We start from the raw sequence: 14,213 nt of genomic DNA, 5'->3' as shown, positions 1-14,213 counted from the left end.
GAAACAACAAGTTACCCCTACTCTGTAGATAGACTCCGCCAACCATAGTGAACTGCCACCACGGTATTACAGTGCACATTATAGTGATATACAACATATCTTTGTTATATATGTCACTTTTGTAGAATAAGAGGAAGATGAGACCCCAAAGATTATTATACCCAAAATTATGTTTTGCAGACTGCAATGGAAGTTATGAAATTTACTTCTGAAGAAGTCCGTGAAGTTTTTAGGTTGCTTGCTGGGATTTTGCACCTGGGAAACATAGACTTTATAACTGCTGGTGGGGCACAAATCTCTACAAAGACGGGTGAGAGCCATATATGTGATGCATAGAGTCATGCAGTAATGAGAAGTATTATATTTTATATACAGCATAAGTCAGGAAAATTTGACTTTTTGTAACAAATTTTTACATTTACTTGAAAAAACTTGAAAAATTGAACAGATAGGTGACTAACACTAAAATTTACTAAAATTACTGATTAAAAAAGTAATATTATGAAGATGGAGGCCTGGAATAAAGCAGATGACATACATTGATCACATTATGGAACAATTTACATGGTCAGATACATTGTGGTATGCTTATATTGTTTATGTTATTACCAGCACTAGGACGAACCGCAGATTTGCTGGGGCTGGACCCTGAGCAACTAACAGAAGCACTAACACAGAAGTCCATGATTCTCAGGGGAGAGGAGATTTTTACACCACTCAGCATAGAGCAAGTAAGTTCACAAACTATGTATCTGTATGTGTAGGGGACAACAAAAAATTAACATTTCATGATTAAAGATTACGCAGAAATCAAAGAACCCAGTTGTATTGAAGTATAAAGGTGTCACATTCATTGAATTTCTGATGTGTTTCCATGAATGAAGTGAACAAAACACTGCATTTTACTGTATCAACAATATGAATGAAATTTAGTTTTTTTGGAGGCAAAAACTGCAGAAAAGCTGCATTTTCAAAACATATTCTCTATATGTTTAATAGGGGAAGATTAATGCAGAAAAAAAACAATAAAAAAAACTCTGAATAAGGTTTTTTAGCTTTTAATTTAGCTTTTGTGTTACAGATTTTGCTGCATTTTTTGAGCCAAAGTGGTTTCACAGAAATGAGAGGTATAAGCGCTTCCTTTATATTTCCCATACCTTTTCAAGATATTCTTGACTTTGGCTCAAAAAATGTCACAAAATGTGCAAAAAATAAAGTAGCTTTTCCGCAATGTGGCGCCTAAGCCCGAATGGGTTTTTCTATGAACATAACTATATTAAAATTTGTAGACAATTAAGGTTTTGTCTTAGTGGTGACAATCTTTTATCTTGATCAGTTACCAGAGGAACGACATGTATAAGATAACCAGGTCACAATAAGGTAATCGTAGCTGAGTTTCTATGTTCATATGGTCATATCCATTGGCAACGGATCAAAACATAAGACTCACTACTAAGATGATTAGAGAAAATCTTGAAGGCCGTGGCCCCATGTAGTGTTCATCCCATCCCCACTTTGTAATGAAATACGCTCAGTGGACATGTAGTTTTGGAAATCGCAATCTCAATTATAAGTACAGAAACACCATTGGTTTCCCTATAGGTATAATAGAAGCAGAAAGTCCACAAAACCTCTGCAGACTTTCTGTGCAAAGTGCTGTGGGAAGAACCATGATGCATTGCCGCCACAGTTTTTCCCCCAGTGCTTTTTTACTGTGGTTTTAGACTAAAACTCTTTTTTAATTACTCATATTTGCTACAATGTTTAACTTTTAACCATCTACAAACTGAAATATGGTTATGTTTTTGAGGAACCCATTTATATACAGATTTGGCTTTAATAGTCAGTAAAGTTATGTGATGAAAAACTGTGCTTACCTGATATCAGTGTCCTCTGTATTATTACACTGCACACTAATATGTCTATTCTCAGAAATACGGCCTTCACAAATGGTGACAGACTACAGTTAGAAAAAAATACTTGTCTCCCATAAACTTACATTAGATAAGGTGAATCTATCATATTTCAGCTTGTCCTGGATCTACATGTCTATTTATATAATATTCATCTAGATATCATTACCATATCGTAATCATGTGTTTGGGATGGGAATAGCATATACCTTGGTATTAACCCATATTGTTTCTTATGGTACTACAGGCCATAGACAGCAGAGACTCAGTGGCCATGGCTCTCTACTCTCAGTGCTTTACATGGGTAATCAAGAAGATCAACAGTCGTATTAAAGGAAAGGATGACTTCAAATCCATCGGCATTCTGGACATATTCGGATTTGAAAATTTTGAGGTATTTCATATCTATATACCTATTCCCTTTGGCTCTAAGTATCATGACAGTTGTAGCAATATAAGTGTCATTGGCTCTTCAGTTTTCAGTTTGTGGGGCTCATTATATTATTTAATTGAAATATGATCAAAGGGATTTTCCCATAATAGCAAGATATCTCCTATCCTTAGGCCCCAACTGATAAGGAGAATGGGGGACTTTCATCCCCCATTCTGAACGTAATGGTGGTCAGGCAGCATGCACACTGCTCCATCTACTTCAATGGGAGTGGCGGAAATAGCCAAGCGCTGTACTTCTACTATCTCTGCCGCTCCCTTTGAAATGAATATGGAGGCTGCCCGATCACTGCTCCATTCAGAATGAGGGATAAAGTCCTCAGTTCAATGGATCAGTGGGGATTTGATTGGTTAGACTCACTCCCTTTGATATGCAATTTAACTCCTTTCCTATAGATTGGGGATAACTTACCTTTATGGGAAAATTCCTTTTGCCTAAGGCCTCACGTAGAGAGCTGCGGCCAAATCGCGTTTTTTCTCGCAGCGCTTTTCACAGACTTTCTGCTTAAATTATACCTATATGGAAACGTCTGCATTTGTGAAGGTGTAAGTGACAATGCTGCAATTTACAAAAGTCTTTCTGACAGACATAAAGTACTATACCTAAGCTTTAAAATGTTCATGTGAATGTGAACATAGTCTTAAAACTCTGAACATGGGACTAAACCATAATGGATGATTTATCTGCACACTTTTATTCTTGTTTCAGGTGAATCGCTTTGAACAGTTCAATATTAACTATGCAAATGAGAAGCTGCAGGAATATTTCAATAAGCACATATTTTCTTTGGAGCAGCTAGAATATAGCCGGTAAGATTGAAGGCTTTGTAGACTGTAGAAGCCAAGAAACACTCAGTAAGAATATAGAAGATGACAATGTAAATCATAGAGCACAGAATGCTACACACATCTTCAGTCGCTGTATATAATTCATTTGTACTTTTATCTTTACTTAAGGGAAGGACTTGTATGGGAAGACATTAACTGGACAGACAATGGGGAATGTTTGGATCTGATAGAAAAGGTAAGAAATGATCACAGTAGAAATATTTCTGTCTATAAATTCTTTAATGTGGCTTGCTGACAATTTTCCTAGCATCCAGCACCAAGGGTACATGCCCCTCACCAGCTACGCCCCTGGTTAAAGGGAATGTGTTAGCAGTTATAAACCTAGTACACATAGTCACAGTACCTTCTACAGTTTCCATATATGCCTCTGTTATTTAACCTTTGAGCCCCAGTTCCATGTAACTCTCCATTTAATCCATAAAGTAATAAGGAAAAAATGCTTTGGGGGCATGTATGGGCTTTGTTCTCAACTCTAAATTCCTGGTCAAAGCATATGAATAAATGCAATTTACATGAGAATGGGGTATCCAAGGCTGAATAACAGAGGTACAGTATGTTTTCAAACTGTGCAATCTGCTCTACAAGGTACTGTGATTAGATTTATACCCAATTTATTGCTGACAGGCTCTTTTTAATAGGTAGTCAGGTGCAAAACGTGAAGCTTCTGGGCCCCATTTTGAAATCTGTAATGGCAGCCCCACTTACTATGTCTCATCTATAATACTGGTGCTTCCTTATGTTGTACAAAGGCCTTTGTGGCCCTCTGGCTCCAGGTTACGATAGTGACTACTACCTCTTCTCTCCCTATAGCTATGCCCCTGTAGGTACTATATGAAAAAGCTAATTCTATAAACAGCTTAATTATATATATATATATATATATATATATATATATATATATACACAGTCCTATGAAAAAGTTTGGGCACCCTTATTAATCGTAATCATTTTTAGTTCTAAATATTTTGGTGTTTGCAGCAGCCATTTCAGTTTGATATATCTAATAACTGATGGACACAGTAATATTTCAGGATTGAAATGAGGTTTATTGTACTAATAGAAAATGTGCAATATGCATTAAACCAAAATTTGACCGGTGCAAAAGTATGGGCACCTCAACAGAAAAGTGACATTAATATTTAGTAGATCCTCCTTTTGCAAAGATAACAGCCTCTAGTCGCTTCCTGTAGCTTTTAATCAGTTCCTGGATCCTGGATGAAGGGATTTTGGACCATTCCTCTTTACAAAACAATTCAAGTTCAGGTAAGTTTGATGGTCACCGAGCATGGACAGCCCGCTCTCAAATGATCTGAAAACAAAGATTGTTCAACATAGTTGTTCAGGGGAAGGATACAAAAAGTTGTCTCAGAGATTTAACCTGTCAGTTTCCACTGTGAGGAACATAGTAAGGAAATGGAAGACCACAGGGACAGTTCTTGTTAAGCCCAGAAGTGGCAGGCCAAGAAAAATATCAGAAAGGCAGAGAAGAAGAATGGTGAGAACAGTCAAGGACAATCCACAGACCACCTCCAAAGAGCTGCAGCATCATCTTACTGCAGATGGTGTCACTGTGCATCGGTCAACAATACAGCACACTTTGCACAAGGAGAAGCTGTATGGGAGAGTGATGAGAAAGAAGCCGTTTCTGCAAGTACGCCACAATCAGAGTCACCTGAGGTATGCAAAAGCACATTTGGACAAGCCAGCTTCATTTTGGAAGAAGGTCCTGTGGACTGATGAAACAAAGATTGAGTTGTTTGGTCATACAAAAAGGTGTTATGCATGGCATCCAAAAAAAGCAGCATTCCAAGAAAAACACTTGCTACCCACTGTAAAATTTGGTGGAGGTTCCATCATGCTTTGGGGCTGTGTGGCCAATGCCAGCACCAGGAATCTTGTTAAAGTTGAGGATCGCATGGATTCCACTCAGTATCAGCAGATTCTTGAGAATAATGTTCAAGAATCAGTGACGAAGTTGAAGTTACGCCAGGGATGGATATTTCAGCAAGACAATGATCCAAAACACTGCTCCAAATCGACTCAGGCATTCATGCAGAGGAACAATTACAATGTTCTGGAATGGCCATCCCAGTCCCCAGACCTGAATATCATTGAACATCTGTGGGATGATTTGAAACGGGCTGTCCATGCTCGGCGACCATCAAACTTAACTGAACTTGTATTGTAAAGAGGAATGGTCCAAAATACCTTCATCCAGGATCCAGGAACTGATTAAAAGCTACAGGAAGTGACTAGAGGCTGTTATCTTTGCAAAAGGAGGATCTACTAAATATTAATGTCACTTTTCTGTTGAGGTGCCCATACTTTTGCACCAGTCAAATTTTGGTTTAATGCATATTGCACATTTTCTGTTAGTACAATAAACCTCATTTGAATCCTGAAATATTACTGTGTCCATCAGTTATTAGATATATCAAACTGAAATGGCTGTTGCAAACACCAAAATATTTAGAACTAAAAATGATTAAGATTAATAGGGGTGCCCAAACTTTTTCATAGGACTGTATATGAAATGGAGTATTTCTTCAATCAAATGACTCTGATGAGTTAATGACATCACTCATTTATTAATGATGTCATGAATCATTCAAAGCACTCAGGGAGCGACCCTGAGATCTCCGTGTCCACAGGAGCTTGGTTAAATCATATTTGGAGGGGTGATGCACCAACTTTCCTCAGGGCATGGATGAACTTGTGATTGTTGTCAGGAGGTCCCCTTAGTTGTGTCAGGAACTTTTCTCTTTATGTTCAGCACAGGTTCCTAATATCTGTCTACTAATATAGAATATTGCACAGATCTTTCTTTGTATCAATCCAGATAAATAGGATATTTCTGCTATAAATAGCTACTGTTAAGGAAATCTTTGTAGACGAATCTCAGAGGATGAATGGTCAGCAATATTTGTATGCAGATGTAAGGAACATGGCTGACTTCATTGCAACTTTTTTGCTTTACCAGAAACTTGGATTATTAGCACTAATGAATGAAGAAAGCTACTTTCCCAAAGCCACCGATAGCACCTTACTGGAGAAGTTACATAACCAGCATGGGGTATGTTGTACTTTTACCATTCTGTGTTAGTTCATTGAAAGGTTATTATGGTTATTAGGTTATTACAGCACATTAAGAATAATAATACATTTTATTTCTATAGCACTAACATATCCGCAGTACTTTACAAAACATAGTGTTCTTATACAGACAAAAAGAGACATTACAGAGTAATAAAACAATTCACACAAGATGTGGGGATCCTGCTCACAAGAGCTTATAATCTATGAAGAAGAAAGTGTTTACAGTAGTTTATACTGTATTTATACAGTAGTTCAGCCATAATATATACACAAATAAAGCTGTATGAATAGTGTAAGGATTCAAAGCGCTTGGGCTTACAGGGTTACACTTAGAAAAAAAGCATCATGTCCTGTGGGATGATGTGTGGTGGGGGAGGGTGAATGGAGAAAGGTTAGTTTGGGGAGTGTAAGTATAGAAGAGTTCGATTAGGACAAGTGACAGGCCTGCCTGAATAGATGGATTTTGAAGCAGTGGAGGTTGGGAGTTACTTTAATTGTGTGGTGTAGAGCATCCCACAGAATTGGTGTGATTTGGGAGAAGTCTTGTAGTTTGCATAAACTAAAGTTAGGACATGAAGGCCAAATGTTCACAAAGACTGATGAACCAGTCAGTGTGTCTGTCAAAGACTGAATTGGGTGAACCATTGGTGGGTGGTGAGAGAAAATGGCATGGCATGACTTGCTCTCAAAATGTTGCAGCATTTATGGATAAGTGACCTCTACATTGTTTCCTATGATGTGACTACATCTGCAGATAATTTTATGTAGTACCACTACACGTGCCTCCTTATACATTGAATTGGGAGTTTGGACAGTTTCTACAATAATTGTCTACCCAGTGGTGTTGTTCCAGTCAATTCCCCCGACTGCACCCCCTTCTCTCTCTCTCTCTCTCTCTCTCTCTCTATCTCTATCTCTCTCTCTCTCTCTCTCTCTCTCTCTCTCTCTCTCTCTCTCTCTTTTCTATATATATATATATATATATATATATATATATATATATATCTCACATAATTCACAATTTTATTGTTATTATACTGTTACTTTTGATTAATGACTGTATAATCATATTGTTTGCATGCTGATGACAAATAACCAGTATGTTCTTCTTTTACTTTTCTTTTGATTACTGTACATTGCTATTAATTTAAGTATTTTATTTTTTTCTAGAATAACTCCTTTTATGTTAAGCCAAGAGTTGCTGTTCATAACTTTGGTGTGAAGCACTATGCTGGAGAGGTAACCTTTCAGATATCATTTTGGAGAACTGTACAAGTGACTGTAATGACAGCGAACACAACTCTAGCACTTTATACTGGTGATATATACAGTCATAGCTGTAAGTGTTGTCATCCCTGAAATTTTTCTTCCACAAAATTATTACAATTTTACATCTTTTGTTATACAGATGCTTATTTCTTTGTGTGTATTGTAACAACACAAAAATCGAGGAAGAGAAGCTAAAAAAATATAATTTCACACAAAACTCCCCAACAATGGGCTGGACAAAATTACTGGTACTTTTAATTTAATATTTAGTTCCACACCCTTTGGAAAAAATAACTGAAATCAATCGCTTGCTACAACCATCAACAATCTTCTTACGCATGTCAACTGGAATTTTGCACACTGCTCCAGGTCTCTCATGTGTGAAGGATGCCTTCTCCCAACAGCAATTTTAAGATCTCTGCTCAGGTGTTCAATGGGATTTAGATCTGGGCTCATTGCTGGCCACTTCAGAACTCTCCAGTGCTTTTTTTCCATTTATTTCTGGGTGCGTTTTAAAGTATGTTTGGGGTTATTGTCCTGCTGGAAATCCCATGACCTAGGACACAGACCCAGCTTTCCAACACTGGGCGCTACAATGAGACTCAAAAGACTTTGGTACTCTTTAGATTTAATGAGGCCTTGCACACACACAATCAAGGCATCCCATGCCAGAGGCAGCAAAACAACCCCAAACATTTTTGAATCTCCATCAAATTTGACTGTTGGTAAAGTAAACTGTAGAATGATGTGCTTTACCAGAAAGCTCTATCTTGGTCTCATCTGTCCACAAGATGTTTTCGCAGAAGTATTTAGACTTACTCATATACATTTTGGCAAACTGCAGTCTAGATTTTTTTTATGTCTCTCTGTCAGCAGTGGGTCCCCCGTATAGCTTTCATTTCATTCAAATGTGGATGGCTAGTTTGCACCAACACTGATGCACCCTGAGCCTTCAGGACAGCTTGAATTTCCTTGAAATTTGGTTGAGGCTGCTTATCCACTATCCAGACTACTCTGCTTTGTAACCTTTCATCAATTTTTCTCTTCCATCCATGTCCAGGAAGATTAGCTATATAGGGCCATGGGTTGTAAAGTTCTTGATTATGTCACGCACCATGGACAAAGGAACATCTCATTCCTTTTATCTGGTTTCAGGTGGGATTTTTATATTGTCCACACCTTTTACTTGCCATAGGTGAGATTGAAGGAGCATTACATGCTTGAAACAAAAATTATTTACCAACAATTTTGAAAATGATTTTGTCCGGTCTATTTTAGGAGTTTTGAGTGAAATTAGTTGCTTTTTTGTGTTTTTTTGTGTAGTTTCATTACACTCAAAGGAAATAAACACGTGCACAACAAAACAGGTGTAATTGCAATAATTTCATCTTCTGGAAAACTTTCAGGGATGCAAACAATTACGGCCATGATTGTATGTGATTTGCCTTCAGATTAAAATTTTATAGTTATTCTTCATCTGACATTTTAGAAAGATTATGAAGTTGTACAATGATGTCCTCTGTTCCAATTAAAAGGTCTTGTATGATGTCAGAGGTACTTTGGAAAAGAACCGAGACACTTTTAGAGATGACCTTCTCAACCTTTTACGTGAAAGCAGGTAAGGTGCACTGCTTCTCCTACATGTATGATGTAAATGTTATTAGAATAATTCTTTACCAGACATATATATTATAAACTGTCCATTCCCAGGATCCACCTTAAACAGTTTTGAGCCAGAGCCTTCTGAAACGCCTTCCCCACATCAATCAGAGAGATATCATCCTTGAACAATTTAAAAATCAAGACTTGATCAATAATAACCTCACTATACATAGAATACTGCAAAATACCGTTTAGATAATGCCCGGACTGTGCTTTGAGTCTGTTGTGAGAAAGCACATTATAAATGTTTCTTGTTGTATATTTGAGATGAATAGCACCGGTGTGTGGAAATAGACAAATACCACCCAGAGTCTAAAAAACACATCTATCTATAAAACACATCTATCTATAGACATAACATAGTAGACAGGCTTTCCCAGTACCACCACAATTATTATGTTATGTAGTGAAATGCCATAATTCCCAGGATCATTGAGATTCTGGATACTACAAAACCAGTGTATCAGATGTACTGATCTCCTCCTCTTGATGGTGGTCTTTCTGTCCTATTTGGCCTAAGTCTAAAGTGGGGTTGAAGAGCAGAAAAGAACCTCAGAGAACATAAAGTTCAAACACCTGTAATGGAAGATATCTATTATGGAAATTTGACAGGCACACATTTTGGATGTTGACCATGTGCTGGAATTAATGCTACGCCCCCTTTCCAGCTAAACCATGTCCTCAGATGACGTGTTTAAAGGGACTCTATAAGCAAAATATTGCTGTATGAGCTCCACATATGCATGAATAGCCTTTAAAAAAGCTATTCAGGCACTGCTAATGCTATTTTAAACCTCCCGTTTTAAAATAAAACACAATAAAAACATATAGGTAAATTATACTTGAACATGCACCCTGGGAGGTGATGCACAATCCGACGTCATCTTCTGGCACGCCTACCTCTTCTTTCTTCTTCTTTCGGCGACGCCCTCCGGTCCTGGCTCTTCCCTGGCTTCATCTTCATCCTCTTCCGGCGGTTCAAATCCGATTGGTTGAAATCTGGTGCGTGCGCAGTAGCGCTCCCTCCGGATGGTGGTGCCACCGGAGTGTTCGTAGTAGCTTTATTTTTACCTGAATAGCTCATTTTACTCATTTATTTATTCTACCTTATGAAAAAATGCCCAAAACAGTATAATTAACTCTTTTAGTTTATGTATTATCTTCCTGTGTTTGTTTTAAATAGACTTGATTTCATATATGACCTATTTGAACATGTGTCAAGCCGAAGTAACCAAGATACTCTAAAGTCTGGAAGTAAACACCGGAAACCTACTGTCAGCCTGCAGTTCAAGGTCTGTATAAGGAGTCACCCAGCATATGACTGGTTAAATGTAGCTTCATTTGTATGCCATTGTTGTGGTCTTCTTAGCAACATGCATTTTTTTGTGCCAATTGTTCCTATTACAAAACCTATGATTATGAAATCATGTGATTTAATATGATATGTTACTTCCTATTGGAATGAAATTGAGCAAAAATGTTTTAGAAAGTAACAGGGTCAGGGCTAGTTCACAAAGAGTTTTGTGTAGGCGGATGTTGATGCAGAAACTGCCTGCAAAAAAAGGCTCCCATTCATTTGAATGGGAGCCGCTCGCTTCTTTTTCCCGCTAGCAGTTTTTTTCCACTAGTGGGAAAAAAAGCGAGACTGCCCCGGCATCCGTGGCGCGAGACTCCATCCTGATTAGGCTCATTCATTCAGGCCTAATCAAGATTGGAATGCTGCGACTGAATGCTGGTGCACCGTATCGGCATTCCGTCGCGGCTAGTTACGCGGAAGTGGCTAAGGGGGTTGTTAGAATTTGTCAGAAAATATTAACAATGGACACTAACAAATCTATCAAATATCAGTTAAAAATACCATTGATTAGAATGTCCATGTTCACTAGATCCGTCACATTATTTTGGCGGAGAGAATAAAGCAAGGTGCAGGACTCTCGGCTCCATTCAAAATAACAGTGTTAGGGAATAGCTAGATGACAATTCCCCAGAAGCTGCTGGAGAACCCTGGAGGAAGGGGCACAAGGGACAGTGAGCCCTAAGCTGAAGCCCCCCACTGTCCCTTCCTATTGCCAGGCCCTATCCTACGTAATAGGTGGCAACTCAAAGACGATCCCTTCCTATATATGTGATACACAAAACGCAGACAAGACGAACAACAACAAAGGGAGGTCAGCTAGCCAGGGTCAGGAAACAGTAGAGCAATGCAGTGCCAAATCAGAGTCCAAAGAATAGTCAATGGGAAAAGCCAGAGGTCAAGGATAAGAATACAAGTAAATTAACAGCAAGAGAAGCCATCAAGCATGAGGCAATAACAGGCACCAGTGTGAATGTGAGCCAAGACTAAATAGGGGAGAATGAACCCGCCCTGGACCTGATAGGAAGGAAGGCTGTCAATCACAGGGCAAGACCCAATTTAACTACTTTATGGACAGAGGCAACAAGGGCAGAAGACAGGTGTGGTGCAAATTCAATTAAATAACTAGAACTGTGTTCACACAGTGCAACAAAAAACTCTAAGCAAATTATCAAACCACACATGCCTCCTGCGCCGCAACATGCGAGCAGAGGGTGGCGCAGAGACCCAAACAGGCAAGATGTTACAAACAGACTTATGACTGATGTGAACTGTACGATATTTTTTAACATTAATGTCTATGGCTAAAGAACATATGGTGGATGGTAATGGAGGTCATCAGTCCATTATTTCTGTATGGTTTTTTTCTGCGCATGCTCAGAAAACAGAACAAAAAATAAACAAAAAACAGGCAATATAAAAACAACCATTAATGGAAACTAACTGAAGTTAATGTGTTTCCATTTTTTAAGACTATCAAGTTTTTTTGCTTTTTTTATATTTCCATTTTTTAACTGATCCATTTTAAAGGACACATTAAAGAGGACCTTTCATGTCTTCGGGCACCTGCGGTTTTATATACCGCTAGAAAGCCGACAGTGCACTGAATTTTTTGCATTTAATTTCCCAGCCCTAATGCGTGTGTGTAACCAAGTTGAAAGTACAGCATGGAGCTATGTTGAACCTCATACTAGCACTAGAGAGCACTGTTGGGAAGCCTACAAACTACATGCACTTCATATGTATATGAAGACCCCATGTGGTAAATCCGTTATGTTGAGTGCGAGATTTATTAAAAGGCTGTTGTTATTTTTAGAATTCCCTGCATTCCTTGATGGCAACACTGAGCACATCTAATCCTTTCTTTGTGCGCTGTATTAAGCCTAATGTACACAAGGTAAGATATACTTCTGCATATTTAAAGAAAAGCAATATATATTTTTTTTTTTTTTACTTTTTAGTGTGTTTGTTCTACATGCTGTTACATATCTAATTGAGTTCTCATTTATGCAAGATTTAAAAATGCCCGTGTAGTATCATGGACCCATACTTCTCTAGAAGGGGCATTAAACTCGGGGGTCTTTGCAGACCCCCGAGTATAATGATCGGCGCACCGGGAGGGGTAAGGTAACATAAAAAACTGTGTTACTTACCTCTCCACGATCCTGCCAGGCCTCCGTCATTCGTGTCTGACGTCACATGACCCAGGCCAGCTTCCCGGGTCATGTGACGTCTGACGTCATTAAAGCTGGACAAGAGCGGACAGGACAGCCGACAGGAACAGGTAAGCAACTGTCTCTGTTCTTTTAATGGTTTTAATCCCCCGGGTCTCCGATTATTATACTCTGGACAAGAGCGGACAGGACAGCCGACAGGAACAGGTAAGCAACTGTCTCTGTTCTTTTAATGGTTTTAATCCCCCGGGTCTCCGATTATTATACTCTGGGGTCTTTTCAGACCCCAGAGTATAATAAATGTTTATAGGTGTCCACAGTGGGACATATGGGGACACTATGGGGGATAATACTGTGTGTGCAGGGGCACTATAGGGGTTAATACTGTGTGTACATTGGACACTATAGGGGTTAATAATACTATGTGTGCAGGGGACACTATAGGGGTTAATAATACTGTGTGCATTGGACACTATAGGGGTTAATACTGTGTGTGCATTGGACACTATAGGGGTTAATAATACTGTGTGCATTGGACACTATAGGGGTTAATACTGTGTGTGCATTGGACACTATAGGGGTTAATAATACTGTGTGTGCATTGGACACTATAGGGGATAATACTGTGTGTGCAGGGGACACTATAGGGGTAAATACTGTGTGTGCAGGGGACACTATAGGGGTTAATACTGTGTGTGCAGGGGACACTATAGGGGTAAATACTGTGTGTGCAGGGGACACTATAGGGGTTAATACTGTGTGTGCATTGGACACTATAGGGGTAAATACTGTGTGTGCAGGGGACACTATAGGGGTAAATACTGTGTGTGCAGGGGACACTATAGGGGTTAATACTGTGTGTGCATTGGACACTATAGGGGTTAATAATACTGTGTGTGCATTGGACACTATAGGGGATAATACTGTGTGTGCAGGGGACACTATAGGGGTAAATACTGTGTGTGCAGGGGACACTATAGGGGTAAATACTGTGTGTGCAGGGGACACTATAGGGGTTAATACTGTGTGTGCATTGGACACTATAGGGGTTAATACTGTGTGTGCATTGGACACTATAGGGGTTAATACTGTGTGTGCAGGGGACACTATAGGGGTTAATACTGTGTGCATTGAACACTATAGGGGTTAATACTGTGTGTGCAGGGGACACTATTGGGGATAATACTGTGTGCAGGGCTTACTAAGGGACATAATAGAGTGCGGAGGAGGGGGTCAGTCGAGGTCTTCGGCATCGGTTTGGGGAGGGGGGGGCCATGTCAAAAGTTCGCCACGGGGCCCCGCCATTCCTAGTTACGCCACTGAGATATTTCATCCTTTTTTTAGCGTCCATCACGCTCCACAATAAGAATATACCCTAAGGCGTCCATCTCCTGTAACTAAGCCATCAATTTAGATGGCCAGGTTTGAAGGTAATGAATGGCTCTT

At 39.1% G+C, this 14,213-nt stretch overlaps 1 protein-coding gene across 1 annotated transcript in view; it reads left to right on the top strand.

The window, feature by feature from the left end:
- The window catches only part of MYO10 (myosin X), a 206,429-nt gene that overhangs the window by 104,242 nt on the left and 87,974 nt on the right, over positions 1–14,213 (top strand). The window contains exons 10-19 of the mRNA XM_075270986.1: positions 181–310; positions 613–731; positions 2,161–2,307; positions 3,073–3,173; positions 3,321–3,387; positions 6,193–6,285; positions 7,479–7,547; positions 9,113–9,195; positions 10,423–10,531; positions 12,410–12,490. Of these exons, the coding sequence (XP_075127087.1) occupies positions 181–310; positions 613–731; positions 2,161–2,307; positions 3,073–3,173; positions 3,321–3,387; positions 6,193–6,285; positions 7,479–7,547; positions 9,113–9,195; positions 10,423–10,531; positions 12,410–12,490 (999 nt within the window). The remainder of the gene's footprint in view (positions 1–180; positions 311–612; positions 732–2,160; positions 2,308–3,072; positions 3,174–3,320; positions 3,388–6,192; positions 6,286–7,478; positions 7,548–9,112; positions 9,196–10,422; positions 10,532–12,409; positions 12,491–14,213) is intronic.

This window comes from Leptodactylus fuscus, chromosome 4, assembly GCF_031893055.1.
Source record: "Leptodactylus fuscus isolate aLepFus1 chromosome 4, aLepFus1.hap2, whole genome shotgun sequence".
Lineage (NCBI taxonomy): Eukaryota > Metazoa > Chordata > Amphibia > Anura > Leptodactylidae > Leptodactylus > Leptodactylus fuscus.
Note: the sequence above shows the minus strand (reverse complement) of the source record. Positions and strands in the feature narration are given on the sequence as shown.